At 50.7% G+C, this 27036-nt stretch overlaps 1 protein-coding gene and 1 non-coding gene across 3 annotated transcripts in view; one reads left to right on the top strand and one right to left on the bottom strand.

Annotated features, from left to right (window-relative positions):
- The window catches only part of OSBP2 (oxysterol binding protein 2), a 123279-nt gene extending 96895 nt beyond the window's left edge, over nucleotides 1-26384 (bottom strand). Inside the window, exons 1-2 of one of the 2 annotated variants that reach the window (XM_088828333.1) lie at nucleotides 25687-26384; nucleotides 896-1104 (exon numbers count right to left, since the gene is read on the bottom strand). In XM_088828333.1, coding sequence (XP_088684459.1) covers nucleotides 896-1104; nucleotides 25687-26339 — 862 coding nt within the window. In that variant the 5' untranslated portion in view covers nucleotides 26340-26384. The remainder of the gene's footprint in view (nucleotides 1-895; nucleotides 1105-25686) is intronic. The other variant, XM_055405408.2, reaches the window with a different exon arrangement.
- TRNAG-CCC (transfer RNA glycine (anticodon CCC)) lies at nucleotides 17172-17244 on the top strand. Its single transcript has one exon. It is a non-coding gene; the product is annotated as a tRNA-Gly (tRNA).
- Nucleotides 26385-27036: the final 652 nt, after the last annotated feature.

Raw genomic sequence — 27036 nt, 5'->3', positions numbered from 1 at the left:
CAAGGAGGAAGTGTGTGGCTGCGCTGTTGTAAAAACAAGGAGGAAGCTTTTCCTATGTATCATAGGAAAAAATTCCAAGATCTACTATCGCTAAATAGAAAAAAAAAAACCAGCAAAGTGAGGGACTGCACTTTTTAAAATAAGTGCTTATTTGCGGGACTTCCCCTGTAATCCAGTGGTTAAGACTGCCTTCCAGTGCAGGAGGTGGGGGTTCAATCTCCACTCAGGGAATTACGACCCCCCAGGTTGCACGGTGCAGTCAAAAAAGTGTACTTATTTGAATATACACGTGTAAAGACATAAGATCCTGGAAGCTCAGTGCCCCTGTGTGGGAACAGGGTGGGCAGCTGGGCAGTCACGGACAGACGTCACGGCACGCACCTTTGAAACCATTGGTTTATGATTCCCATAAAGACGTCACGTGTTAAAAAAAATTAATGCATGAAAGTAAAAAATAAAATGTCTTGCTTAGGACTTCTGAGCCGACCTTCCACCTTGGCGAAGGCAGCAGCTCTGGCTAAATGGTTTTCAGTCTCCGAAGAGGACCTCGGAGAATGGCAGGCCTGAGGCACAAGCCCACCATCCTGGTCTCTGCCACGCCTTCTGCCTCTGGAGCTGACCCAGCGCAGCATCTGAAGGCTCTGGTGAAGCCCAGGAACCGGGGTTGACCCAAGAAAGATACACTGAGCCCCACCCACCGCAAACATCCCCACCCTGAGGACTGCCGGCCACCCCGCCACCTAACTGCCATCCAGCTGCTGAGGACACGGAGTTGAGTGGGTAGGGCGAGGTGGGTCTACCGGCCGGTCACCACCGCCCCCCCAACACACTCAGCTCCCTCGGTCTCCAGGCCTGCGACATTGCACGCACTCCCACCGCGCCGAGCGCTGGCTACCTGACTGGTTGCTCATCATGCGGACAGCCTTGGCCTTGGCCAGCTCCAGGGCGGTGATCCACTGCTGCCGCTCCACCTCCGAGCCGGCCTTCAGGTGGTAGGTCCTGCCCCCGCTGGTCAGCACGATACCGCAAGAGTCCTCCGTGTCGAAGTGCGCGGTGAACAGGTTGATGGTGCCACGGCAGGTGTGGGCCATTTCCCCCTGATTTCTGTGGGATGAGAGAGGAGGGATAGGGTGAGGCTCCCAGACTCAGTGGTTCTGGACCAAGGGTCCCTGACCTCCGGGATCTAATGCCTGATGATCCAAGGTGGAGCTGATGGAGTAATAACGCCACTAAAGTGCACGCAAATGTAACACACTTGAAACACACACAAATGTAACACACTCGAAATGAAACACACACAAATGTAACACGCTCGAAGCATCCCCAAACATCCCCCGCCCCCGGGTCTGTGCAAAAGCCATCTTCCACAAAACCGCTGGGGACCGCCGTTCTAGACTGAAGAAGAGACCGTAAGGCCCATCCCTGGAATCTCAGACCCTTGGAGCTGGCAGCGGCCCTGACGTCAGTGCTAGGAGATAACGCCTCCCAGGACTGACTGGTAGAGGCTGGGCCTTGCGGGGGGTGCTCTCAGTGGGGAGAGGGGCCGAGGGAGGAAGGCCCACGTCAGGGCCATGTGCAGGGCATGCTGGCTGTGCTCTGAGCCCTTGCAGACACCAGGAAATGGAGAAGGGAGACGGCCAGGGCCCTGCCAGGCAGCGTAGACTTCTGACTCCACCCCAGGCTCTTTCCACCGAGTCTCAGAACCACTGAGTTGGAGCAGGGTGGGAACTCACTGCTAAAACTGCAATTAGAGACCCGGAACCCCAGGGGCTGGACTTGGAGGTCCCCCTCCCTTGCCAGGAATGACCTGGGAACTGAGATCTGAAGAGCAAGGAAACCACCGTTCTCTTCTAGCCCCAGGAGATGAGGGCAATGGCTGGGCTGACCCAGTACCCCCAGCAACAAGGGACTGACTCTGTGCTGGTTACAAGACCACGGAGCCAACTGCACCAAAGTAAGGGGAACATGCATATGTACCACTGAGTCCCTCTGCTATCCCCCTGAGCTGTCACAGCACTGTTAACTGGCTACGCTCCAATATAAAATAAAAAGCTTAAGCAAAAAAGTAAGGAGAAGCAGAGGTGACTAAGGCCTGGGCCATTTCCCACTGTGATCAATGTCTGAGAACTGAGATCCAACTTCCATGACTGGATCTACTTAACTCACTCCTTCAGACACTGGAAATTCAGACACCGGTCCTCCTCCCCATGACAAACCAAAGCTCTGTCCTCAGAGGCAATGGGGAAAAGGAAGAGCAACCGGTCAGCCAGTCAGCCCTGCGGGTGCTGGAGTCCCTGTGGCAATTCTGCCGCTCTTCAGCACTCACCCACTTTCCCTGGCTATTCACCACCTATCACTTTCTCGACTCTTCTACCAGTTCTAGAGTCAAATGACAAGACGTTCATCTTTCACTGGAACAGCTGCTGCCATTTCTGATTCTCTCCTGCTTTGGTTACATTCCTTAGAGAAGATGATGTGTAGTTGACCTTGAACGACATCAGGGGTGAGAAGCACCCAACCCCCTGCGCAACTGAAATCTGCTGGGTGCTGGCAGAGGGTGCAGAGGACCTAGAATGGCTGGGGAGAGAGGAAGAGGACGAGCACCGGGACCCCCCACAGCAGCACCAGAGGGGAGCCTGCTCCACAGCCTTCTCGCGACAGTCTCCCAGGCGACCCCAGCAGGCCCCAGGACAAGGACCCTGTCACTGACCGGACTTGCTATGTTCCTTCCCAGGGAACGGGTCGAGGTGTCTTCAGAGGACGGTGGTCCCCCATCACAGTTCAGTTCAGTCGTTCAGTCGTGTCCGACTCTTTGCCACCCCATGAACCGCAGCATGCCAGGCCTCCCTGTCCATCACCAACTCCTGGAGTTTACCCAAACCCATGTCCATCGAGTCGGTGATGCCATCCAACCATCTCATCCTCTGTCGTCCCCTTCTCCTCCTGCCCTCAATCCTTCCCAGCATCAGGGTCTTTTCAAATGAGTCAGTTCTTCGCATCAGGTGGTCAAAGTATTGGAGTTTCAGCTTCAACATCAGTCCTTCCAATGAACACCCAGGACTGATCTCCTTTAGGATGGACTGGTTGGATCTCCTTGCAGTCCAAGAGACTCCAGAGTCTTTTCCAACATCACAGTTCAAAATCATCAATTCTTCGGCATTCAGCTTTCTTCACAGTCCAGCTCTCACATCCATACATGACCACTGGAAAAACCATAGCCTTGACTAGACGGACCTTTGTTGGCAAAGTAATGTCTCTGCTTTTTAATATGCTGTCTAGGTCCAGTACTCTTGCCTAGAACATCCCATGGACGGAGGAGCCTGGTAGGCTGCAGTTCATGGGGTCGCTACAAGTCAGACATGACTGAGCGACTTCACTTTCACTTTTCACTTTCACACATTGGAGAAGGAAATGGCAACCCACTCCAGTGTTCTTGCCTGCAGAATCCCGGGGACGGGGGAGCCTGGTGGGCTGCCGTCTATGGGGTCGCACAGAGTCGGACACGACTGAAGTGACTTAGCAGCAGCAGCAGCAGCAGGTTGATCATAACTTTCCTTCCAAGGAGTAAGCGTCTTTTAATTTCATGGCTGCAATCACCATCTGCAGTGATTTTGGAGCCCAAAAAATAAAGTCTGACACTGTTTCCCCGTCTATTTCCCATGAAGTGATGGGACCGGATGCCATGATCTTAGTTTTCTGAATGTTGAGCTTTAAGCCAACTTTTTCACTCTACTCTTTCACTTTCATCAAGAGGCTCTTTAGTTCCTCTTTGCTTTCTGCCATAAGGGTGGTGTCATCTGCGTATCTGAGGTTATTGATATTTCTCCCGGGAATCTTGATTCCAGCTTGTGCTTCATCCAGCCCAGCGTTTCTCATGATGTACTCTGCATATAAGTTAAATAAGCAGGGTGACAATATACAGTCTTGACGTACTCCTTTTCCTATTTGGAACCAGTCTGTTGTTCCATGTACAGTTCTGACTGTTGCTTCCTGACCTGCATACAGGTTTCTCAAGAGGCAGGTCAGGTGGTCTGGTATCCCCATCTCCTTCAGAATTTTCCACAGTTTATTGTGATCCACACAGTCAAAGGCTTTGGCATAGTCAACGAAGCAGAAATAGATGTTTTTCTGGAACTCTCTTGCTTTTTTGATGATCCAGCGGATGTTGGCAATTTGATCCTTATCGAAGTGGGAGGGCTCACACCATTGGAGGCACGAGTGGACCAGAGCAGCGCAAGGTGTGGCACACCCTGGACACACACCTCGTGCATCTTCTCCAGCTCCCCTGACCGCCGCCTCCTCTGTCTCTGGGTCAGTGCTTCCAGCTGTCCCTCTGCTTACGGACTTCCGTAAAATGACAACAGGAATTGGGAAATGGGGGCGAACGGGGTAGATACAACCTCCCTCCCCTTGTGCTTCTGTGGACTGCTTGGCGGCATGTTTTCTCCTCACATATGTTCTGGACGAGTCCGTGCACCAGGCCCACTGTGTCTCTGCTGCTCAAGGTGAAGCAACATCCAGCAAAGGAAGCGCACTGCATCATCGCTTCTGTCCTTCCACTTCCCAATTCTGCTTCACTGCCCTGTGATCGCATCTCTCAAAGTGTTGACTCTTTAATCTTTCTTGCCTTGGACTATGCTTTCTGGGGGATTTTCACAAAAAATGTCTATGGGCAAGAAAAAAAAAAAAAAGGACAGGCAGCAAGTTTCAACCCAGACATATAGAAAGACAAAAAGCTGGGGCATCCCTGGAGGCCCAGTGGTTAAGAATCCACCTTGCAATGCATGGGACACGGGTTCCATCCCTGGTCAGGAAACTAAGATCCCTCATGTCTCAGAGCAACTATGCCTGGGCGCCACAACTAGAGCGTCCATGTGCCACTAGGAAAGATCCCCCACGATGCAATAAAGATCCCGGGTGCTGTAACTAAGACCCAACGCAGTCAAATAAATGAATACGTATTTTTAAAAATAAATAAGTAAAAAATAGGTAAGATAAAAAGATTCTTCTTACCCAACGCCAGGACAACTTGAGCATCAAAATAAATGGTAATGATAGATAATAACCCATTGGATAAGCTAGGAATCCAGGAGTTCACTCTGACATAAATAAGTGAATGGGTAAGTGAAGTGAAGTGAAAGTCACTTAGTTGTGTCCGACTCTTGTGACCCCATGGACTGTAGCCCGCCAAGCTCCTCTGTCCATGGAATTTTGCAGGCAAGAATAATGGAGTGGGTTGCCATTTCCTACTCCATGAATGGGTAAAAGCTCTTTTTAAAGAGCAACCATCAAAGTTATAACTGATTCAAGCAAGAATCGCCAAAGGGTGTTAAACACCAGTGGGGAGACTGGGTGAGGAACAGTTTTACATAACCTCAAGGTGTCTCCCCATTAAAACATTTTCTAATCAGTCATTAAATTAATATTATAAAAGTAACTTTACAGTTGGAAAAGCCTGGCAAACACCGCCTTAACGAAATGACGGAAGCCACATTTGTTAGCAGTAGGACAAATCAAAATGGTGTGCCTCCTGGGACTTCCCTGGTGGTCCAGTGGTTAAGATTCTGAGCTTCCCATGCAGGAGCTCTGGGTTTGATTCCTCCTTGAGGAACTAAGATCCCACATGCCAGCAACAAACAAAAACATGGTGTGCCTCCTCTGTGAAAGACACAGTGTGCATCCTATGGTGTTCCTGCCACAAATGCAGGACCTGCATCTAAACATAAGGGAACTCCAGGCAGTCCCATCCTGAGGCATATTCTACAAAGTAAGTGGCCTGAATTCGTCAAAAACACTCAGGCCTCGAAAGACAAGGAAACATGGAAAACTGCTCCAGACTGAAACTAAAGTGACAAGACACGACAACCGAATGCACCCGATGGTCCTGGAGGGGCTCTTCTTCCCTCAAGGGACTTGACTGGAACAGCTGGAAATACAAACGGGGTCCACGGGTGGGATGGCAGCGCCGTATCGGTGTTCACACCGTGCACGTGTCAGAGAATGTTCTGGGTTAAGGAATGCACGCTGATGTGTTATGTGATCACAGGCCTCGTGTCTGATACTTATTCTGAAGAGTTAAAAAAAAAATATATATATATATATATTGCCGTGCTAAGTTGCTTCAGTCATGTCCAACTCTGTGACCCTATGGACTATAACCCACCAGGCTCCTCTGTCCAGGTGAATTTCCAGGCAAGAATACTGGTGTGGGTTGCCATTTCCTTCTAGAGAATGATAAAGTAAATGTAGTACATGAACAGTTTGGGGAGGGACTTCCCTGGTGTTCCAGGGGCTGGGATGCTGTGTTCCCAACGCAGGGGGCCTGGGTTTGATCCCTGGTCAGGGAGCTGGAGCCCTCATGCCATAACTAAGATCAAAGGTCCTGTGTGCTGCTACTGGGACTGAAAGTGAAGTGTTAGCTGCTCAGTCAGGCATGACTCTTTATTATCCCATGGACTGTAGACCCGCCGGGCTCCTCTGTCCATGAGACCCTCCCTGGAGTGGGTTGCCATTCCCTTCTCCAGGGGATCTTCCCAACCCAGGGATCCAACCCGAGTCTCCCACATTGCGGGTGGATTCTTTACCATCTGAAGCATGTTTGCTGCTGGGACTAGGGGCAGCCGAATAAATGAATATAAATATTAAGAAAAATAATTGAGGGATCTGAGGGGTGGACATTCTTGGTACTATACTTGTAATTTTGAAATTATTTCAAAACAAAAAGTTTATTTTAAAAAATCTGAGAAGTAGCAACAATTATACTGAATGGACTCTATTTGGATCCTGATTTCTGGAAACTGTAAAAAAAAATTGTAATCAATGGGGAAAATTTATTATAGGATTACATGAAATCATGTACGTGAACCTTGTGAAAATTGTAAAGAACCAAAGAATTTAAAGAAACTTTCATTCAATTAATATCCATTGAGTGCCTAAGTTTTTAATTTTTAAAAAAATCAATGGGGAAATTTTAATATTTACTGGATATTTGATAATATTAAGGAATTATTGTTAAATTTTTAGGCATTTTAATGCCATTTAGATGAATTTTTAAGAAACCTTCATCTCTAAAGAGATGTATAATATTTACAAATATTCACTATTATTAAAATTATTTTTTAACTTAATACTTGGAATTTAGTAAAAGATGTCTGGGACTTCAAATTAAAAAAAAATTTTTTTTTGTGGACCATTTTTAAAAGTCTCTATTGAATTTGTTACAATATTGCTTCTGTTCTTTATGTTCTGGTTTTGGGGCAGTTAGGCATGAGAGATCTTAGCTACCCAACCAGGGATCGAACCTGCAGTCCCTGTGCTGGAAGGTAAAGTCCCACCCACTGGACTACCAGGGAAGTCTCCATGGGACTGACTTCAAATCAAGTGAGAGCAGGAGGCCTTATGGTGAGACTCGCTGACACTCGCTGACACTTTTATCCGTTTGAAAGTGTCCATAGTAAATAAAATCCATTTAAAATCTGTCAGATTTTAAGTTCATCCCTCCTGTGTATGCTGATGGCCAGCAGCGGTGCTGAAGGACTTTGGGGACGGGTCCCTGTGAGCCAGCCCAGGAATGGGGCTGTGTGCGCAAGTGTCTCTGGAGCGAGATGATGGGTCCCGAGGGCACAGGACAGGATCTATTTTGAGCTCAGTCATGAGCCTACACAGAACAATTCAGGGTACTCGAACAGATTTATTTTTTTAAATCATCACACAATCCATGTAGCTGCAGTCACGATCTACCGGATGTATCGGCATCCTAGATTCTTCCTTTAACAAGTGATCTCTGAGCTTAAAAATCCAGCAGCACTAAAGCATGCCCCTCCCCAAATGCCACATCAAGCAAGGGAAAATGAAAGTTGTGTCCGACTCTTTGCAACCCCATAGACTATATATACAGTCCAGGGAATTCTCCAGGCCAGAATACTAGAGTGGGTAGCCGTTCCCTTCTCCAGGGGATCTTCCCAATCCAGGGATCAAACCCAGGTCTCCAACACTACAGGCGGATTCTTTACCAGCTGAGCCACAAGGGAAGCCCACATTAAGTAAAGGAAGCTCTAAAAAAGAAAATCAGTTACCAAGACAAGAGAAAGATTAAAATCTCACTTAAGAAGAAATCAGAATTTAACTCACTATGACAAATCTTGACAGGGTATTAAAAAGCAGAGGTATCATTTTGCCAACAAAGGTCCGTACAGTCAAAGCTATGGTTTTTCCAGGAGTCATGTACAGATGTGAGAGTTGGACCTTAAACAGGGCTAAGCAGCGAAGAATTGATGCTTTTGAACTGTGGTATTGGAGAAGACTCTTGAGAGTCCCTTGGAGTGCAAGGAGATCCAACCAGTCCATCCTAAAGGAGATCGGTCCTGAATATTCACTGGAAGGACTGACGATGAAGCTGAAGCTCCAATACTTTGGCCTCCTGATTCCAAGAGCAGACTCACTGGAAAAGACCCTGATGCTGGGAAAGACTGAGGGCAGGAGGAGGGGGTGAAAGGATGAGCTGGTTGGATGCATCACCGACTGGATGGACATGAGTCTGAGCAAACTCCAGGAGATGGTGAAGGACAGGGAAGCCTGGCGAGCTGCAGGCCGTGGGGGCGCAAGTCGGACGTGACTGAGCGACTGAACAACAAAAGGACAATTACAGGTTTAAATGTAGATTGTGAGTTTCTGATGGTGAGACATGTGGTTTATTCAAGAATTCTGCTTCTTCCCTTCATGGCCTCTGGCATTATAGGCACTGACATTAATATCACATGAAATAATCTTACATCAAAGTTGACTCCCACCCAGCTTCGATGGAAGCAGAAACAGCAGCTCAATTCCTGTCAAGCCGTGACAGCAGCCTGCAAAATCACAGTTCCCACACCGTCGTCACGGACTCCCCAACAGAGGCTGAGTCCAAAACAACCATCGCCCCCTGCACGCTCGTTCTGTCCTTCAGTCAGCATGGCGGGCCGGGCCCCGGGGTCCGGTCGGTGAGTAAGACAGATGCAGTTAGGGTCTCTGTGGGACAGTCTCTCTCTCCCGAGCCCCCACAGCATCCAGCAAGAGTGTGTGGCCTTCTGGGACTTCCTGGGTGGCCCAGTAGCTAAGACCTCGCATTCCCAATGCAGGGGGCCTGGGTTTCATCCTTGGTCAGGGAACTACATCCTTTCCACAGGCCACAACTAAGAGGTCAAATGTCGCAGCTAGAGTTCCCACATGCCGCAATGAAGATGAAGATCCCGTGTGCCACGATGAAGACCTGGAATAGCCCAGTAAATAAAGATTCAAAGAAAAAAAAAAGAGCACGCGGCCTTCTGTCTCTCCCCCAGCATCTGGACTGGGGAAGGGACGGGTCCTATCAGCAGAGAGGGGTCTCCCCACGACACAGTTCTTCAGCTCCAGAAGGACAGTCCACAGCATGGCTGCACCTGAGAGAGCCCTTAGGTATGACTTCTTCATCCTCTGGTAAATCCAGCCCGCTCCCCTTGACTGGACCAGTCAAACAGGAGTGCAGTGTTACACAAGAGGCTCTCACTCATTAAGCATTTGCTGCCCGCAAAACTCCTCCATTCAGAACATCCCCATCACTTACAAAAGAGCTTGCCAAGTGCTTCTTCCTGCGTGCTCACTCCGGGATCACTCCCCCCGGGGAAAGCCAGCAGCCATGCTGTGAGGACACTTCGGACGGGCCCACGGAGTTAGGAGAGGAGGCCTCCTGTCCACGGCCAGTCCAGGCGGGTGGAGGGAGTGGCCTTGGAAGTGCATCCTCCAGTCCCAGTTAAGCCTTCAGGTGAGTGTTGCCCTCGTGAGCCCGTCCCCAGCCACAGCTCCTCCAGCTAGCCACCTGCTCGTGAACTCCTGACCCATGGAAACAGTGAGGTGCTTATCATTGTTTTCTGCCACTGAAGGCTGTGCGACTGTCGTGGAACAACAGAGAAAACACGATGCTCAGTCAGTCCCTCTGAAGATGAACAGTGGGGCCACACGGACAGGGCAAGTCCAGCCACTGCAGGGCAGAGAAACACCCTCAGCGAGGACAGGTGCTGTCTGGAAACCCATCCCAGATCAGTGGAAGAGGGATGCTTGAACAGAGTTATCTAAGGAAGCCCAGCTTATCTTGGGAGATGAAGGTTTACTCTCTGTCACCTGGTGCTGAGGGGGCAGACATGCTACCGGAAGAAATCAGTGTATACACGCTACCAAGTGTAAGACAGCTAGTGGGAAGTTGCTGTAGAGCCCAGGGAGCTCAACTCGGTGCTCTGTGATGACCTAGAGGGCGGGACGGGGGTTGGCGTTCAAGAGGGAGGCGAAATATGCATACTTGAGAGCTGATTCACTCTCTTGTACAACAGAAGCTAACACAACGCTGTAAAGCAACTATATGCCAGTAAAAAATGATAAGTGAAAAATAAGGAAGTCAACGAACAGACAGATGGTTGGACAAGATGACCTTGACCTTCCTTTCTACCTACACATTCTCCCCCGACCAGCTTCCCAGGCCCTGCCGGCAGGTCTGTGCAGTGCGCGGCCGGCTAAGTTACTGAACGCTGATCTAACGTGTGATGGGCCTTCTGGGAGGAAACAGATGGAATGTGATCTACAGTCCCGGCCTCGAGCAGCTGCACATGCACACAGATGACGCGCCACCACCGCGCACAAACTAGGACCGCAGCGGGAGGGGAGCAGGCGGGCTGCAGGCTTGCTGGGCTAGAAGGCCCCAAAGGCAGGTCAGGTCGTGAGCTGACCCCGGCGGGAGAGGAGGCACCACAGGAGTCTGCTCAGAGGCCGAGAATGTTGCAATCCCACGTCCGGGAGGCACGGACTCGGTAAACTGACAGGCAAACTAAAGTCAAGTTTAGGACAACTGTGGGACTCAGATGAAGAAAATCGCTCTGTGCCTGCATCTGGCAAAATAATTTAATTTTCTAAAAGCGGAAAATTCAGAGGCAGTGCCTTCCTTGTCCCCACCCAGCCTGCTCACAAGTCTCCCCAGACTGGGACCTGGAAACGCCATTAGCCCTATTCCCACACTCCCCCGGGCTCAGGGCAGGGGCCTCTGCTGCCCCCAGACCAAATCCAGTATCAACAGTAGGAATAAGGGAGACGAGCATCTGGCTGCCGCCACTGCAGCCCCAGAGAGCTCCCACAGGTCTGTGCAGGAGCAGGGAGGCCAGAGAACACGGGATGCCCAGCAGAAGCATCCCTCGGTCCTCCTCTACCAGCTCAGCCACCAGCTCCCGGCTGCCTGGACTCTGACCTCCAAGCCACTGAGTCAACAGACCTGCGCCCCTCGATGTGCCAAGCTCAGTGCCAGGCATAAGTCATTTCTGATAGCTCATCTCCCTTTCTTCCAGTCGGTCGACCCATCACATTCTAAGGAGGCTGGGGCTGGAAGGAACCCCGGAGCTCACCTTACAAATGAAGAGTGATAGCTGAAAGGGAGGTTAGAGGTTGGGATAAACTGAAGCTTCCCCCCACCAACCGCTGCCCAGTTCTTAAAATCCTCCTTGAATTACACTTACATGCCCATGTCCTTTGCCATGGGGATTTGCAGGATCATCCACTGGAGTGGGAAGTGGGTGAGTTCCCACCCCACCGACACTGGGTGGGGTTATGTGCTTAGACTCGGCCAGTGGAGTATGGACAGGAATGAGGCTGCATGGCTCCCTCGGCCCACAGGGCAGAGGAAGGAGCAGGATGTCTCTTGCTGAGGCAGAGCTGGGGCAGATACGCAAACAAAAACAACTGCCTCCCTTGCTTTATTTTTTTAATATTTTTAAAATTAATGTTTATGCATTCGGCTGCACCAGGTCTTAGCTGCAGCATGGGGAGCTAGTTCCCTTACCAGGGATGGGACCCAGGCCCCATGTACTGGGAGTGCTGTGTCTTAGCCACCGGACCACCAGGGAAGTCCCAACCCCCTCCTTGCTTTAAGCCTCTGGGTTTGGGGGTGGTCTGCTTTGGGGCTGCCTGATCCAGCAGGAAAGTGTGCTGAGGACCCAGCTCTAACTCCCTCTCCTGTCAGGACGGTCAGAGCCCGCTGTTACCAGAGTGTGACCGTGGAGGACGAGGTCAGATGACCCTGGAGAGGCAGAGCTGAGGCTGGTCCTGCGGGTGAACGGGCTGCATGGGCACGGGAGGAAGGGAAGGTGGGGGAGGAGGCTCCGGTGCGGAAAAGCCGGCGCCGGTCAGCAGCCTCTGTGGGCACCCTCCGGGTCTGCTCCTGATCTCTGCCCGCCTCCTCTTAGGCTACTGCAAACACTCCGTGAGTAGAGGGCTCTGCAGCTCGTCACAGCGGTCTCCAGAAGAGAGACGCGACCCAAGAGGCCCATCATCTGGGACTTCACTTCCCACAGTCCCTGGGGACAGAGCCGCAGCTGGACCTTGAGGATGACAGGCTGTCACGTTCAGTGAGTGACCGCGTTTTCCAAAAGGGTTCGGTTTCCACCTTCACATATGTGGTCAAATGATCTTTGACAGGGGTGCCAAGACCACTCAATAGGGAAAGGACAGTTCTCCAACAAATTTGCTGTCACGTGCATGCTTAGTTGTGTCCAACTCTTTGTGTGACCCCATGGACTGTAGCCCGCCAGGCTCCTCTGTCTGTGGGATTCTCCAGGCGAGAATACTGGAGTGGGTTGCCACTTCCTCCTCCAGGAGATCTTTCCGACCCAGGGATCGAACCTGCGTCTCCTGCCTTATAGGATGGGTTCATTACCACTGCGACACCTGGGAAGCCAGCTTCAACTAATGGTGCTGGAAAAGCTGGATACTGTATCCACATGCAAATAAATGAAACTGGACCCTTAACTTACACCATATACAAAAATGAACTCAAACTGGATTGAGGATCGAACACAACTCTGGGTCCAGTGAGCAAAGCAGTGCTGCTGAAAACACAGTCTCCGGATCAGGTCTGGTCCGTGCCTGTCTGCCCTGCTCTCTTGGGATGCTCCCTCTGAGGGAAGCCAGCCCCGAGGGAAGCAGCCTGTCTGCTCTGAAGCCACTGTGCAGAAAGGAAGCCCAAACCAGCCGTGTGGACAGAGCAGAAGGAGGAGCTCTGACACCCTGTGGATTGAGAGAGATGCTCGGCCAGCCTCCAGATGCTTCAGAACCTGCCATCCCAACCCCAGCCACCAGCTGACTACAGCCCCACTCGAGGGCCTGAGCCAGAACTGTCCAACCAAGCCCTTTCTGAATTCCCACCCAACAGAAAACTGTGGGCAATAATAAAACCATTGTTGTTGTTTTAAGCCTCAGAGTTCCGTGGCAGTGGATAACGGGTAAGCCTTGTGCACGTAGGCAGCTGACCTTGCCAATGGTTTCGGTGTTTAGCAAAGACCTGATGACAAAAGGTCCTGCTTAAAAAAAAGGGGGGGGCCTGCTGTGGGGTCTCATGCAGGGGCTGACCCTGAAGACAGGCGAGGCAGGCAGGGTAGCTCCTGAATGAAGGGAACCGGTGGGAACTGAGAGGGGACAAAGGAGCCCGACCATCTCTTCATGGGGGAGGCTGCCCACCTGCAGGTCTCCCAAGTGGGACCCGGAAGAATCTACACCAGGGAGATCTGGGGGACGGCTTGTTTGGGTGGGAAGACACAGCTTCCAGCACTAAGAGGACAGGCTCCGGTGGTGGAATTCCACAAAGTGTGGGGTTCAGATCTTAGCTCAGCCACCCACTAAGCAACACCAATGCAGTGGAACAAACCCTGGCTTTCTCGGTTGTTACCGGGACATAATGGCAACCTTTCTCCCTGGGTTTGCCATCAGATGGGATGACATGCATAAGCACCTTGTACACCACTAGTGACAGTCGTTCAGGCGTGTCTGACTCTGCGATCCCACGGACTGTACCGTCCATGGAGTTCTCCAGGCCAGAATACTGGAGTGGGTAGCCTGTCCCTTCTCCAGGGGACCTTCCCAACCCAGGGATCAAACCCAGGTCTCCCACACTGCAGGTGGATTCTTTACCAGCTGAGCCATCATGGAAGCCCGATACACCACTAGTCACTGTTCAAATACAATCATTAATGGAATCTAAGAACAGGGTAAAAATACGGGGTACTGTCTCCATCACAATTTTTGTGTCATGCATTGAAGTTTTCCTTGATGACTCAAAAACCTTAAATACAGCTAGAACAGCCTCTGCCCAGCTCATGAAGACATCAGGCAAACAGAACACTGAGGTTTGTACCTCTGCCTCCATTCCTTTTAAAGATTCCTGCAAGTCAAAGCAGGCTGGTGCCAAGGCCGTTTCCTGTTTTCACATGACTCATCCTAGCACCTGCCAGCCTCCCAGTTGGAGTACAGTCAGAAATGGCTGACTCCAGGGCTGGGCCAAGACAGGTACAAGAAGAGCCTGGAACATCGTTTCAAGCCGGACAACGGGACCCTATCGATACCATCAGGGCCCTTTCCAGAGGTCTCCAGAACCAACCAAAAAGGCTGCACTAGGCAAAGAGAAGGCCGGATAACACGAGTATCAGTAAGGACTATGCGGCCGTGGGTTGACACAGCATTTATGCTGCCTTTCCTGTGTGCGCCGTGTCCTCGAGGAACCCAAGTAGATGAGGGTAATTTCCCTTTATAGAAGTATTCCTGCTAATGAGTCAGGAAGAACGACAGAATGGGGTTAATCGGAGACTGACTGCTACCACCCGCTAACGTCAAAGACCAAGAAGCCACGAGACATCACGAGCTCCCGATGGAAGAACGCGTCACCACCTGATCAAGTTTCTAGCTCCACCTACCAAGTTAGGGAACTACAGAGGACACAGGAACATGTTACCCTACACCAAGAGGAGGCAATCAGCAAAGCTAGAGGGACAGTCTTGTTTTTGACTTTTAAGAAATTAATTAATACATTTGGCTGTGTGGGGTCTTAGTCATAGCACTCTGGATGTTCACCATGGCACGCCGGCTTCTCTCAAGTTGTGGGAAGCGGGCTTCAGAGCACGCGGGCTGAGCTTCCCCGCGGCTTGTGGGGTCTCAGTTCCCCGAACAGGGAGCAAACCCACAGCCCCTGCGTTGGGAGGCAGATTCTCAATCACTGGACCACCAGGGAAGCCCCACACACTGTGGGATGTTCTATAGGCAGGCCTTATTTAGGTCCTGATACAAGCAAATGCATCAAAAAAACACTTATGAAAAAAAAATTTTGGCCTTTGAGACCACTGAAACTTTGAACACTGACTTGATATTTGATGATAATAAGGAATTATTGCTAATTTTAGTTGTAACAATGGTGCTGTGGATATGTTTTTAAAAAATCCTTAGCCTTTAAAGATACTTACTGAAATATTTACAGGTGATGTACGATATTTGAAGTTCTCTTCAAAATGATGGGGAGGTAAGGGCACTGACATGAAATAAGATTGGCCGGGAAGTTAATAATTGTTGAAACTGGAGAAATGACTGAATGCGGGTCCATTTTACTATTGTCTACTCTTACAGATGTTTTAAATTCTCTATAACAAAGAGTTTTCAATATAAATGAATACAGTGAGCTCTCAATATCATCACATATCCTTGTCTTAGGATAAGCCTCTGAATAGGAGCTGAGAAGCTGGGCCTTGTGTAGCTTCTGTGAAAAAAAAAATTATTTTTTTCACTGGCATTTGGGCATCTACAAGTACAAGCCACTGCGCCCCGCACCCCAGGGGCACCAAAGAGAGAAGACACAGCCCCAGGCTCTGGTGGGGAGGAGACGGGCCAGCAGCCAGCCAACAGGAGAACACAGCCAAACGACACAACACACGAAGGGCCATCAGAGGAAGGATGGTTCTGCCAGTCCAGCTCATCTCAGGGGAACCCGGGCAGGTTCAGGCCGAGGTGACCTGGAATTCGACTGCCCAGCCAGGCTGCCTGCAGCAGTGGGGAGGGTTGTACTTGCTGGGAGGTGGTAGGTGCAGAGATCTGAAGGGAAGAGTGAAAGGCATGTGGCTGGCAGAAGGAAAGTAAGGTCAGCTGGGCAGCAGAAGAGCTGAAGACAGAGGAAGGAGAGTGGAGGGAACTAACTGGGAAGGGCAGGGAGAGGTGAGTCCAGGGAAGCCACAAACTGTAAGTTATATTTAGGGAGACAACACCTACTGCTGCTTCAGAGGACAACGCAGCCCAGTTCCGAGCCAGCTCAGCAAGGCCATCTGCCCTCTTCTTGGTTTAGGCAATGGCCCAGCAATGCAGATCAAAAGGTGTGCGTCAAGATCGTTAAACTGGCATTTGAGGCACAGAGCTGTGGCTGAACATGTGACAAGTGGCCAAGAGGAGTGAAGCTAAGCAATCAGAACTCTGAGAACTTTTAAAAGCGGAGACACACAGGAAGAGTCGCTAGTAAAAGAAGAAAAGCACACAGTACCCAGCGTGACCCTAAAACTCGCTGACAGTTTGCTTCGTGGGTGCAATTACAAAGGGAACCTCTTGAAGCCACAACTGTGTGGTGACACCTGGTATGTGACTCAACACACATTAAGCTGCCAGTATCAGTTTTAGTTCAGGGGTCTTTCTCATCATCTCCTCTCCGCATGTCACCACCCAGAGTAGTTGTCCAGGAAACAGGCCCATTTCCTCCATATTTTGTTCCCTCCTGTGATAAACAGATATTGATCTTGGTTTAAGGAACCCCACATCCTTTTCACAAGCCTGTCTGTCTTTATTGACATCTTTTGCCAACTGCATCCCAGAAGACTACAGGAGGTGTGAAAGCCATAGGCTTGAATATCCAGCCCCCTGGGAAGCCCCACAGCACTTTCCCTGAACCCGCTGACCTCTTACTGACTGGCCAGGATGGATGCAGATTGGCCAGGAACTTAATTACTGTTGAAACTGGAGAATGGGTCCCTCCTCCACCACCCTGTGGTTTCAGGATGTACATGTGCTTGTCTCCCACGCTGCCTTGTACATTGTTGGCCCTCAGTAAGTGATACAACCAAAGCTGCTGTACGTTCGCTGTCACCATGTTCCAGACTGTGGCTGGCTCTGATCTTGGATTAACAGACCCTCCCCAAAGAAGGCACAAGGGTTTGCAGCAGCTGAAGAACTCACACCAGATGTCTCATCAAAGGTGCAAAAGGGAAGGTCCTGTAGAGGAGGGAGGTCCACGTGGCGAGTGTACCCTTGTCCCGGGCAAACCCAAGTCACCAAAGGGCCTCAGGGAAGGTCTAGGTCAGAAAAGTGCCTGAGATGAGACGTCCCTGGTGGTCCAGTGGTTAGGACGCTGTGCTCCCAATGCAGGGAGCCCAGGTTTGATCCCTGGTTGGGGAACTAAGATCCCACATGACACACACAGCCTCCCCCCACAAATTTTTTTAATTAAAAAAAAAAGGAAGATGCCAAACTTGGCCACAGTGTCCCTTTGGCACAAAGCTGTCTGCAGAGGTGCCCACACAGCAAACTTATAAACTCACAAAGGAGAAAGATGTGGTCCTTAGGTCGGTCTGGGGCCATTATGGATATTTCAAATGTGAAACACACAGTAGGCGACTGCTAACACAGGGGATGGAACTGTTGAAAGAGATTCCTGGAGAGGACAGGAAAATATAGGGCCCTTGGGGCGGGCAGGTGGCGCCACACCAGGGCCCCCGTCCAGGGCAGAAACTGGAGGCTGGGACACCAGCTCAGCAGAAGGCAGACCTGAGCCATGATATGGCACCAGCAATGGGGAGGAGTGCTGGACGAGGGGAAGGAGACAGGCAGGGCTTGGCAGTTCCATCTGATGTAGGGTGAGGGCGGCAGGAAGCAGCAAGCGTGACTCAGGTCTCCAGCTATTCATAGAAAGGGGAAGGTCAGGAGGGGGAGCGGGTTGTGTGGGGAGATAATAATGCGTGTCACTACATCTCGCTAAAAGATGCCTTCTCCCTGGAAGGAAAGCTGTGACAAACCTAGACAACATATTAAAAAGCAGAGACATCACTTTGCCCACAAAGGTCTGTATGGTCAAAGCTATGGTTTTTCTAGGAGTCACGTATGGATGTGAGTGTCAGACCATAAAGAACTGATGCTTTCAAATTGTGGTGCTGGAGAAGACTCCTGAGAGTCCCATGACCTGCAAGGAGATCCAACCAGTCCACCCTAAAGGAGGTCAGCCCTGAACACTCATTGGAAGGACTGATACTGAAGCTGAAGCTCCAGTACTTTGGCCACTGATGCGAAGAGCCGACTCCCAGACCGAGCAAAAGATCCGGGTGCTGGGAAAGGTGGACGGCAACAGGGGAAGGGAGCAGGCGGGAATGGGATGGTTAGACAGCCTCACCAACTCAGTGGACGTGAAGCTGAGCAAACTCTGGGAGACAGTGGAGGACAGAGGAGCCTGGTGTGCTGAAGTCCGTGGGGTCCCAGAGTGTAGGACATGACTTAGCAACTGAACAACAAGACCTTGCGAAGAACACTGACACGCACTGTCTCCTCCAGTCAGTCCTCTTGGAGGCTCTCTGCAACACCTTCATGCTGAACATTAAAGAAATGTGTGCACATTTTCAATCTGTGCGTTCCTTCCCAGCTTCCTTATGGAGTCATAATATAAAATACTGGATAATATTTCAAATTAAAGCTGAATCCAATATAATAAGGCCACCTTCTGGGGTGGATGACCTAGTGGCTTAACCTGAAGACTTGTACTTTCAACTTCATGTTTTTGGGGACATTTTGCAACTGGATGGTCTTTTCTAGCTCCATCCTTTAAGCATCACCTAAACGGACATCATGGAGAAGGAAATGGCAACCCACTCCAGTATTCTTGCCTGGAGAATCCCATGGACAGAGGAGCCTGGCAGGCTACAGTCCATGTGGTCGCAAGAGTTGGACACAACTTGGTGACTAAACCACCACCAAACTGACATCAAAAAGACTGTCTCAGGGGATTAAGATATGACTACACTTTCACTGTGCAATCACATATAAGACTCTGCTTTCATTGATGGGGACAAGAGTTCAATCCCTGGTTGGGGAACTAAGAGCCCACAAAACTTGCAGCGCTGCCAAAAAAAAAAAGGAGCCATAGCCAAAAAAATGAATGGGCATGACTGTGTCCCAATAAAACTATTTAAAAAAAATACTAGGCTTCCCTGATGGCTCAGTGGTAAAGAATCTGCCTGCCAATGCAAGAGACATGGGTTAGATCCCTGATGCCAGAAGATCCCACACGTTGACGAGCAACTAAGCCCGTGCACCACAACCACTGGGCCTGTGCCCTCGAGCCCATGCTCTGCAACGAGAGAAGCCACCGCAACGAGAGGCCTGCGCACCGCAGCTGGAGAGCAGCACCTGCTCGCCATGACAGGAAAAGCACACGCAGCAACAAAGGCCCAGCACAGCCAAGAGAATTCAACAAGCAATAAAATCATATACACAAAGAAACAGTGCTATCTCCAGGAGAGCTTGCCTCCAAGATCTGGCCTCACTGGAGGAGTACTCCTACAGGCAAAAATGTCTCGGCCGCCACCCTAAAGTGGGCCCGATTCACCCTGTGTTCAGTGGGCTTCCTCAGCTGGAGGACTTTGAAAACTTACTTTCAGGTGACTGGAGCCTTCTTTCTTATAGATCCAGACTAATTTCCTTAGTCCCTTTCTCGATAACTGGCCTCGCCCTTCCTACCCACAGATCAGCCTGAACAATAGTAAAGTAAAACATTTCGGGCAAACTTCCCTGGTGGTCCTGTGGTTAAGAACCGGCCTTGCAATCCAGGGAATGCGGGACTGCTCCACGGTTGAGCAACTAAGTCCACTTACCACAGCGACTGAGCCTATGCGCTCTGGAGACCATGTGCTACAACCAGGAAGTCTATGCACCACTGAAAAATCCCACACGGGGCAACGACGGTCCCGAGTGCCACAGCCAAGACCTGATGCGGCCAAACAAGTATTTTTCAAACGTTTTTGTTTCATGATTTGCTTGAAATCATTTCCTCGGAAGCAAATGTCATTCCTAATGTTTCCGAGCAGGCAACTTGTACAGAACAAAACAGACTTTTGTTTAATCAAATCAATTGTGTCATTAATGTGGATAAAGCTTATGTTCAACACACTCTTGCCATAAGGACTTGTTAGGGCTAATACCTTTTTTCTTAAGATTTCTTTTTCTTTCCATTTTTTAAAAATTTATTTTAATTGGAGGCTAATTACTTTACAATATTGTGGTGGTTTTTACCATACATTGACATGAATCTGCCACGGGTGTACATGTGTTCCCCATCCTGAACCCTCCCTCCCCATCCCATCCCTTAGGGTCATGCCAGTGCATCAGCCTTGAGCAGCCTGTCTCATTCATCGAACCTGGACTGGTGATCTGTTTCACATATGATAATATACACATTTCAATGCTATTCTCTCAAATCATCCCACCCTTGCCTTTTCCCAGAGTCCAAAAGTCTGTTCTTTACATCTGTGTCTCTTTTGCTGTCTCGCATATAGGATCATTGTTACCATCTTTCTAAATTCCATATATATGCGTTAGTATACTGCATCGGTGTTTTTCTTTCTGACTTACTTCACTTTGTATAATAGGCTTCAGTTTCATCCACCTCATTAGAACTGATTCAAATGCATTCTTTTTAATAGCTGAGTAATACTCCATTGTGTGTATGTACCACAGCTTTCTTATCCATTTGGCCGCTCATGAACATCTAGGTTGCTTCCATGTCCTGGCTATTGTAAACAGTGCTGCAGTGAACATTGGGGTACATGTGTCTCTTTCAATTCTGGTTTTCTCGGTGTGTATGCCCAGCAGTGGGATTGCTGGGTCGTATGGCAGTTCTATTTCCAGTTTTTTGAGGAATCTCCACACTGTTCTCCATAGTGGCTGTACTAGTTTGCATTCCCACCAACAGTGTAAGAGGGTTCCTTTTTCTCTGCACCCTCTCCAGCATTTATTGTTTGTAGACTTTTTGATAGCAGCCGTTCTGACTGGCGTGGTTTTGATTTGCATTTCTCTGATAATGAGTGATGTTGAGTATCTTTTCATGTGTTTGTGAAGGGCTAACACCTTTGAAAAGTGAAAGTCGCTCAGTTGAGTCCAACTCTTTATGAGCCGACGCTATACAGTCCAGGGAATTCTCCAGACCGGAATACTGGAGTGGGTAGCTGTTCCCTTCTGCAGGGGACCTTGCCAACCCAGGGATCGAACCCAAGTCTCCCGCATTGCATGCAGATTCTTTACAAGCTGAGCCACCAGGGAAGCCCATACCTTTGAAAATTCTGCATTACTATTATGAAAATTTCAGGTAGTTACATGTTCCCTGTGAGATGAGAACTTGGGATGAAATTCTTTAAATGGGAACTAACAACCAAAAAAAAGAGCACAAAACCATATTTCCTTTATTGGTATTCAAATAGTCAAACAGATACATGATTAAGTGTGCCGGGCAATAGAATAACCTTGCCTCCTGTATTTATATTCCTAGCACATTGTTGGAAAGAAGTAAAAACCTGCCAACAATCACCCAGACCTCCCAGAGATGCTTTCAGTATGTGACAATATTTACAAAGAGCGTCTTGTTATTCCTGATAATATGAATGTTACTAAGCCCAGCTGTTGGCACTGTGTACTTTTTCCCTTGGAACAAATTTGACACTGAATGAGCTTTTCCAGCAAAATCTAGGACAGAAACACTCGAGGAAGCCACACTTAATGGAGAAATTCTAATCCAACCCCCCCTCCCCTACGATTTTCTATCAAAGTAAAAATAACGGGGACTGAAATGCAGGTCAAAACTACGATGCAATACTCATTTAATTGGCAAAATCAACGCTGACAATACCAAGAGCTGCAAAGAACAGAGATCCACAAAAAGCTCTGATTTGTTCCCAGTGGGACCATAAACTGGCACAACTGCTCTGGAAAACAGCTTGGCGCTCACACTCCCCACAACCCAGTGATTTCACCTGCGAGGACTCCCGCACGCATTCAAGTGTTTCTGTAGTCACCCACCAAGAGGAGCAGGGCTTCCCAGGTGGGTCAGCGGTAAAGAATCCACCTGCAACGCAGCAGACACAAGAGACGCAGGGACCCACTCCAGTATTCTTGCCTGGGAAATTCCACAGACAGAGGAGCCTGGCGGGTTGCAGTCCGTGGGGTTGCAGAGAGTTAGATGCTACTGAGCAGGCACACACTAACAAAAGGAGCGCACGGGTAAAAGGCACTTCCAACCCGGGCTGTCACAAAGCACCCAAAACTAGTCCCCAAATCACATATTGTACAAGAGCCCTTTTCACAAAGCTAAAAATGGTTGAGGGACTTCCGTGCTGCTCCAGCGGCTAAGACTCCATGCTCCCAATTGCAGGGGGCCCGGATTTGATCCCTGGTCAAGGAACTAGATCCCTCATGCCGAAATTAATACCTGGTGCAACCAAGTACATAAATATTTTAAAATAAAATTAAACAAGATTCTTGAAAATAAAAATGGTTGAAATGAATTTTTTTTTTTTAATTGCATATAGATGTGTGAGTGCTTAGTCGCTCAGTCGTGTCCAACTCTTTGCGACCCCATGGACTGCAGCCCACCAGGCTCCTCTGTCCATGGGGTTTTCCCAGCAAGAATACTGGAGCGGGTTGCCATTTCCCTCTCCAGCATATAGATGAGATAAAACTAAATTTAAAAAAAGAAAGTGGGCGTTGATCAGGATTTGGAATGATAGTTATCCTGAAGAAAGGCAGGCTGGAGCATAAGATCAGGCAAGGAACACAAAAAATGTCCAAACCAGGCTTTGCTCAGTTTCAAAACAAACAAACAAACAAAATTTACAGTTTTTCCAAAAGGGAAGCTACCAATAGAAGAGGCTCCAGCTCCTTCCCCAGCAGTCACATCCCCCAGCACCAACGCTTGACTCGACAAGGCCCCTAAGGAAAGATCCTGAAAGAAATGGTAACTTTGGGGATTTCCCTGGTGGTCCAGTGTCTAAAACTCCATGATCCCAATGCAGGGGGCCTGGGTTCAAACCCTGGTCAGGGAACTTAGATCCCACACGCTGCAACTAAGAGTTCACATGCTGCAACTAAAGATTCTGCATGCTACAACTAAAGAGAAAGAAAGGAGATCATGAAAAAAAGAGTTCTCTCAATCTGTTTGCAACCCACAAGCACCAGAATTTGCCTCTATTCCAGCCACACACATTTAGAGAGCCAAGGACCTGGGTGCAGACAGAGGCCTGGATAACCCACTCTGAGCTGTCAAGACTGTGAGTGGCGGGCCTGGAGGGTGCTCAGCCCTTGAGCCCAGCAGGCAGGATGGCCAGGCCTGGTCTGGAAGGCAGGATTCAGGAACAGCAGAGTGGGGTTAAACACCCGAGGCATTGGGAGGCCTGAGGAGAAGCAGACCAAGGTGTCTTCCAGAAGGCAGAACTGGAGCGCAGGGAAGTGAGGCGTGATTCCACTGCAGAAGGGCCTTTTCTGCACTCAGAGACTAACTCTGCTTCTGTGGCATTGGAGACACTGCCTTCAGGCTGGGCACCTCGGGATACACCACCCCTGAAGCTCACTATTCAGCCTCAATTTCCCTTCCTGTAAAATGGGACTGAGAACATCTTCATAGCGGGCTCATATGGTGCTAAAGGAGGGAGAAAGCTGTATAAATGTCAAGGATCCCACCCAAGCAACTGGAGCAACAACTTGGCCCACCTTGAAATCTAGAAATGTCCACGAGTCAAACCACGGAGCTGGACTGTGCAAACACACACACAAGAAAACCTGTTCCCACCCCTTCCTTGCCCCCAAACCAGAATTTGTCCCTACAATCTAATCAGCAAAAAAGAAGAATTTTTCTTCACTACCCAGAGAATCTAGACATTTCAAGTGACCTTGAAAAGCCAACTGTCTATACATAGTTATTAATAGCCTAAAAAAAAAAAGGAGAAAAAAAATTTAAAAAAAAAAAGGAGGACATATTCGTTCTACTGATTAAAACAAAACAAAAACACATGAGGTCAGATTTTCCACTACAACTAGGCCTTCCTGCCACGGTGGGACCCGAGACTCATAAACATTACCTGACCCCAACTCCTGACTCTCAGTAGTGCTTGGGAAGACACAAGTAACTCAGAAATGCTGAACTCAAGTCAGAACTGGCGTCAGCCCTCTCATCTGGGACAGGCACAGACTTTGGAGCGCAAAGAGCCCAGGTCAGACTCTCTCCACTGCCTATGTGGTCTGGTGGCCCTGGACAAGACACGTCCCTCTGGTAAACCTCAGGACTCCTCATTTGTACAAGAAGACAATCCCGGAACCCACCTCACAGTGTGATTTCGGGGATGAAATAAAGGAACATAAGACAGAGAGTGTGGTCCACAGTCGACATGCCCTATGTGTTCCGTCCCTTGCCTAAAAGAAGACAGGGTGACACGTCCTTACAGCAAATCACTGATGATCTCTATCACTGCACGCGTAGGTTAATGTTTACACACCAGACAGGGTAGGGAAATGGGATAAAAACATCATTTGGGAAAGGATCTCGTTTTGCTCAGCTGCCTAACTCTGAGGACACGCTGTCCCGTGATGCGTATGGTGCAGCCAAGTGGGCCGAGGGGTACCACACCACCGCACAAGATGGGCGCGTGAGAAACACAGGTCAGTTTTCTCCCTGCCGGTAGTGAAAGACAGCGATCCGATCCCCACCTTGAGGGGGAGCCATCGCTAGAGGTCAGTGGAGGTCCCAAATAATCAAGGGCATCACAGATTCAACTATCCTCTAGAAGTCGTGTTCCAAAAAGGCTGGGAAGGACCACATGAACGCTCCAGTGGGTAACCTGAAGAGACTGCCCAGCTGAGGAAAGAGAGCAAAGTGACCCGGGTTTCAGAAAGGCAGCATCCTCCTGCTTGCCGTGTCCTGAGCAACATCGCGTGGGAACTTAGAAAAGCTGACTCTCGGGGCCCCTCCTAGACACCCTGCAGCAGAACCTCAGCAGGATGGCGGAGCAATGTTTCAACAAGCCCTTCAGCGAATTTCAATGCTTGCTCAGGTTTCAGAATCTATTACGGTAGAGTGATCTAAGATCTCAAAGTTTAAACCATCCGTCCCCAGGAAACATACCAAGGCAGCCTTCAGGACCTTTCCCCGCTTCAGTCCACTTCAGTGGAATACAGTGTTCGCTATCTCACCACTAGACTTCAATTTTGAACCCCATGCTGTTTCAAAAATAAGAAAGGCCATGGTGGGACGCTACCTGATTCTCTACTGAATGTCAACATGGGCTCCTGAAGCGTCTGACGAGGCTGAGTCTGCTGTGCTCCCAGGCCAAGGCTGGCAAACAGCAGACACTAGGGAAAGTGGGAAGCGGTCTGGCTCACTGAGGGAGCAGGGGCCTTTCCCACATGTGGGTCCTAAGGGCTGAACAAGGTCACTGTCCCCCTCAGCCCCTAATACAGTAATTTTAGCTCCTCAACTATAAAGCTCTTGTTTCAAGGATGTTGGGGGTTCTGACTCTGGATAGCTGCCCCAGGTCCCACAACCACCAGGGCCAGAGGGGTCCCAGGCCCCAAATCACTCCCTCACTCCAACCTCCCTGCTCACTCCGCAGACCCAAGCTTGCCAGAGGTCGCGTCCACAGGGGACTCCCCTGCCAGAATTGAAGGTTGGCTAGTGGCATTATTTCTCCTGCTAGAATGCCTGTTCCCAAACATCCTGGGCCAGTGGTCACACCCTCCAATCCTGGATGCCCTCCATCACCATGAGGGCAGCATCACCACCCTTCAAACAGCCCCACCCTGACACATCCATACCTGTAGTAAGACAGGAAGCCATTGCTGAGCACGAACCAGCGGCGCTGGTAGCCCTTCAGGTAGTTGGTCCACTTGAGAAGCCAGCCCTTGAAGTTGTCCAGAGGAAGTGAGACGATGGGGACAACGCACGGCGAGCTGCCCCCGGGCACTGCCATCCCAAGTTGGGTCTTCATCTGCCCCGGGCGCGGGTCCTTTGATGCCGGCAACAACCCTGACTCAGGTTTGATCAGGGGCACGCTCCCCACTGCTGGCCCCAGCGCCGACACCTTTTCAAAGGGGGCCTTGGTGGGGGGCCCAGGCCCCGGGTTCGAGCCCCACTCTTCCCGGGGCCCCGGCCCGGTCCCCAGCGCCGGCAGCAGTTCCAGTTCCTGTCTGAACCCTGGCCTGGGCTCAGACATCTTGGGCTCCGGCTCCGATCCTGGCGCCCGCTCAGAAACTGGCTCCGACACCTGTTCTGACAGCAGCTCCCGCTGAGGCTGGAGCACCGGCTGAAGCTGGGGCTTGGGCTCCGGTCCGGAGCCGGGCGTGGGAGCGCTCATGCTCGGCGCCGCCGTGTGGCAGGACAGGCAGGGGACAACCGTGAACAGCGACGACAGCCCGCGGGAGCGGCCGCCGCAGCCGCCGCCTCGGCACAGAGCGGCCGCTTTCCCCATGGAGCCCGCCGACCGGAGCGCGGCCGAGCCGGGGGGCGGGGGGACGCGGGAGGCGGAGGCCCGGGGCGGGGCCGGGGGCGCCGTCACGAGCGCGCGGCGGGGGCGCGCGCGGGGCCCTCCGCGGCCCGTGCGCCCCGCGCCGCCCGCACCGGCGCTTCGTGGTCCTCGCGGCGCGCAGCCGGCTGGACTTGAACACCGGTCCTTTCCTTGAGTCGCCAGCTCCCGGCTCCCGGACTGGCCCTCGGAAGGCGCTCAGGAAACACTTGTGGGGCGAGAGCTCGGCGAACGGCAGACACAGAAGGGCCGGCGCGCTTCGGGTCACCAACCCTGCCTGCACCCCAACCCGTGCCAGGCGCTAGGGGAACAATGATGAATGCGGAGCCCGCCGGCTCCCATCGCAGCTCTGTCTGCGGCCCCGCGCCGGCTCTCCCCGCCTCCGACCCGGGGTGGGGTTGGGGGCGGGGCGGGGGTTCGCTCCACAAAAGCCAGAAAATGCGCCCACAGCACAGGGGCCCAGCCGGATGACGCTAAAAGCTGAGGAGGACGCCCACCGCGCACCGCCCCCCAACCGTGGCAGCTGTTACCTGTCTAGGGGTCCCTCTCCCTGCGACCGGGCTCGGGACCAGAGCCACCGCGCCCACACCTACTGGGCCAGCGAGCCTCTCCTTCATCCAGGGCACTTCGCTGCAAGTGGCAA

Source organism: Moschus berezovskii, chromosome 19 (assembly GCF_049115385.1).
Source record: "Moschus berezovskii isolate FMDL1 chromosome 19, NW_MosBer_1.0, whole genome shotgun sequence".
NCBI classification, from domain to species: domain Eukaryota; kingdom Metazoa; phylum Chordata; class Mammalia; order Artiodactyla; family Moschidae; genus Moschus; species Moschus berezovskii.
The sequence above is the reverse complement of the archived record's forward strand: the minus strand, read 5'-3'. Positions and strand labels throughout refer to the sequence as shown.